We start from the raw sequence: 3,064 nt of genomic DNA, 5'->3' as shown, positions 1-3,064 counted from the left end.
CACTTCCAAGTCTGAGGACTGTTGCTCTTAATGACCATACTTATCATACTGTACCTACTTTTTCAATTTTGTTATTAGAGAAATAATAGAGTAGGTAGGCCTAGGCCAAATATTATTCAAATGGTTTAAATGGGTAAGTAATTTATACTTAAGCGAATACTAAATACTAGTGATGAATCGCCTAGTCAGTTAATGCATGCTCTTCTAATTTTTTTTTCAGCTAAGCGAACACCCTAACGTATTATATCATTTTAGTGATTAGTTAGTATTCATTTCTAGGGAGATCAATTTTTTCATATCAAGAAATGAATGAAACTTCGATATATTTTTTTTAATGGTACATAATTAAAAAAATGCAATAATAAAATGTACCATGTTAGGGTAACCAGGTTCAATGATGGCAACATTTTAAAAAGAAAGTAAGTAAAGTGAAAGAAATGAATTTACGAGAATAGGTCGCAAACTCGCAAGTCGCATAGATTTTTGGTTGATTTCCTTTTCACTTTGCTTTCGTATTCTCCAAGATCTAAGAAACTTACGTTAATTTGTGTTTCTGGTTAAATTTTGATTCAACTTATTATGTGCGGCGGCACCCAGAACAGGAAAGTACAAGAGTGAACAGCATCTTATTGATTTTCTTACCTTGCATATGCTTTCAACCAACGCGAAGTGGTGTTAATAAAGATATCGTAGATTCTATGGTCTAATTCGGATTTATTGTGTTGGATACGATATCTAACACATTCAGTGACATTTAACCTAATTTGGTGTAAACGTTAAATCAGCGAAAATGATGGCAAATTCACTTGACACAGTAAACGCGAACCAACCCACGCAAAATGGTAGCAAGGTTCAGCCATGTAATAACGAGTCCAAGACTAATCTCATAGTTAATTATTTGCCGCAAACGATGACTCAGGAAGAGATACGGTCACTGTTCTCGAGCGTCGGCGAAGTAGAAAGTTGCAAGCTAATTAGAGACAAAGTGACAGTCTTTCCTGACCACATCCTGAACGGTCAAAGTCTTGGTTACGCCTTCGTTAATTACCACAAGGCGGAGGACGCGGAGAAGGCTGTGAACACTCTGAATGGATTGAGATTGCAGAACAAAATCATCAAAGTCTCGTATGCTCGACCTAGTTCCGACGCAATCAAAGGCGCCAACCTCTACGTATCAGGTCTACCGAAACATATGACTCAGCAAGAGTTGGAGAAGCTCTTTAGCCCCTACGGAACCATCATCAGCTCACGCATTCTACATGAGAACATGAATGTTGGGCACTTACTCCAGGTGGGAAATGAAGACCAAGGAGGCATTCAGGGCCCTTCAAGAGGCGTCGCGTTCATCCGATACGACCAGCGGTGTGAAGCAGAAGCAGCTATACGTGAGTTGAATGGATCTATACCGCCTGGTGGTACCGGCCCAATTACAGTCAAGTGTGCAAACAATCCAAGCAACCAGAACAAGGCATTAGCTCCATTGGCCGCATACCTGGCTCCAGCTTCGGCACGTCGCTTCGTCGGACCCGCAGGGAAGGCACTGCTTGCTATCAACAAAGGGCTCCAAAGATTTTCTCCCCTGGCTGACCCACTGATCCAAGGTAACGCTCTAGGTGGTTCGGGTTGGTGCATCTTTGTGTACAATATTGGAGCTGACACTGAGGAAAGTATCCTGTGGCAGCTTTTTGGCCCATTCGGTGCCGTCCAGAGTGTTAAAATAATAAGAGATCCTACCACCAACAAATGTAAAGGATATGGGTTCGTCACTATGACTAATTATGATGAAGCGGTAGTCGCGATCCAGTCCTTGAACGGTTACTCACTGAACGGTCAAGTACTGCAGGTCAGCTTCAAAACGAACAAGAGTAAATCTTAAATTAATTCAAAATCTAGTCAATAAATTGTAGCTAATGCAAAAATGTTGATCATTAAGCTGTCATGGTTTGGCATCATTATCAATTAATTAGAACTGAGTAGTGAAATATGACTGATGCAAATCATGACAACAGTTGAACAGTGTTCAATTTAAGCAAGTACAAATAATTTAACGGACATCACAGTAATAATAATGCAGTCACAAACTGTTTAGTACTTTGACCTTAAATCGCTGTTCCCATGACCATGAATTTATAGTTTCAGTATCCCTAAACCCAATGATGTTATGAGTAAACTGACTCTTTTTCAGTAACAACCTATGTATGTTATATTTACTCTTTTATAGAGGCTAGCTAACGTTAATTTAAGAACTACTATGACAATTCACAATGCTTTCAAATAAAGATACTGACAATTTTATACCTATTTAATTTGACTGTTAAGATGATAACATCAGTATTTTTATTTAATGTGTGTAATTTACTGCCTTAAATGCATTGTATTTTTTCTGTAATAGATAGAAAACTATTTTTATTTATAACATCTTAATATCTGATGTTATAATGTATTTTCAGATATCAAGAAATAGTGAATCTAATGTAATACCATTTTTATGTTCACTTCTGATAAAGACTACTTTTCTTTCCTATTTTTCTTACATGCTTCTTCATAATTTTTTTGCTTTGTATGTATCTAATTAATCAAAAACTATTTCAAATCTTTATCAGAAGTGCACAATATGCCAACGAGAGTCTAATTGTTCAGGCAATAATATATTTATTAACTTTAGACAGTGCAATATTATACTATTTGCTTAAAGTAAATGTATGAAAAAAATATATTATTTATTTAAAAGCAAGTGCAATCTTTACGGATGTCTATTTTCTTTTGGAATAGTTGCAATAGAAATTTAAATTATTCACATTATTTATTTTCCCTCATATTACCAAAGATACCAGATACAAAATAATAAAACATGTATGACTGAATACGACTATTCGCTTGATATTAATAAGTCAAGGATTTTTATATAACTCCATTGCTTCCATAGGTACAAGAATTTTTAAATATTAACTTAGAATTGTGGTCCCGTCAATAGTGTTATTTATAACCATAATAATAATTACAGATATACAATGCACAAAGTCATATGACAAAGATATTTATAATAACGAATAAATATATTAGA

The 3,064-nt window shown here is 35.4% G+C and overlaps 1 protein-coding gene across 1 annotated transcript; it reads left to right on the top strand.

Annotated features, from left to right (window-relative positions):
- Positions 1–466: 466 nt before the first annotated feature.
- On the top strand, positions 467–2,547 carry LOC135072405 (ELAV-like protein 1). Its single transcript, XM_063966313.1, has one exon. The coding sequence runs from the start codon at positions 791–793 to the stop codon at positions 1,874–1,876; it is 1,086 nt and encodes a 361-aa protein (XP_063822383.1). The 5' UTR covers positions 467–790; the 3' UTR covers positions 1,877–2,547.
- Positions 2,548–3,064: the final 517 nt, after the last annotated feature.

The sequence above is a fragment of the Ostrinia nubilalis genome, chromosome 6 (genome assembly GCF_963855985.1).
Source record: "Ostrinia nubilalis chromosome 6, ilOstNubi1.1, whole genome shotgun sequence".
Taxonomy (NCBI): Eukaryota; Metazoa; Arthropoda; class Insecta; order Lepidoptera; family Crambidae; genus Ostrinia; species Ostrinia nubilalis.
Note: the sequence above shows the minus strand (reverse complement) of the source record. Positions and strands in the feature narration are given on the sequence as shown.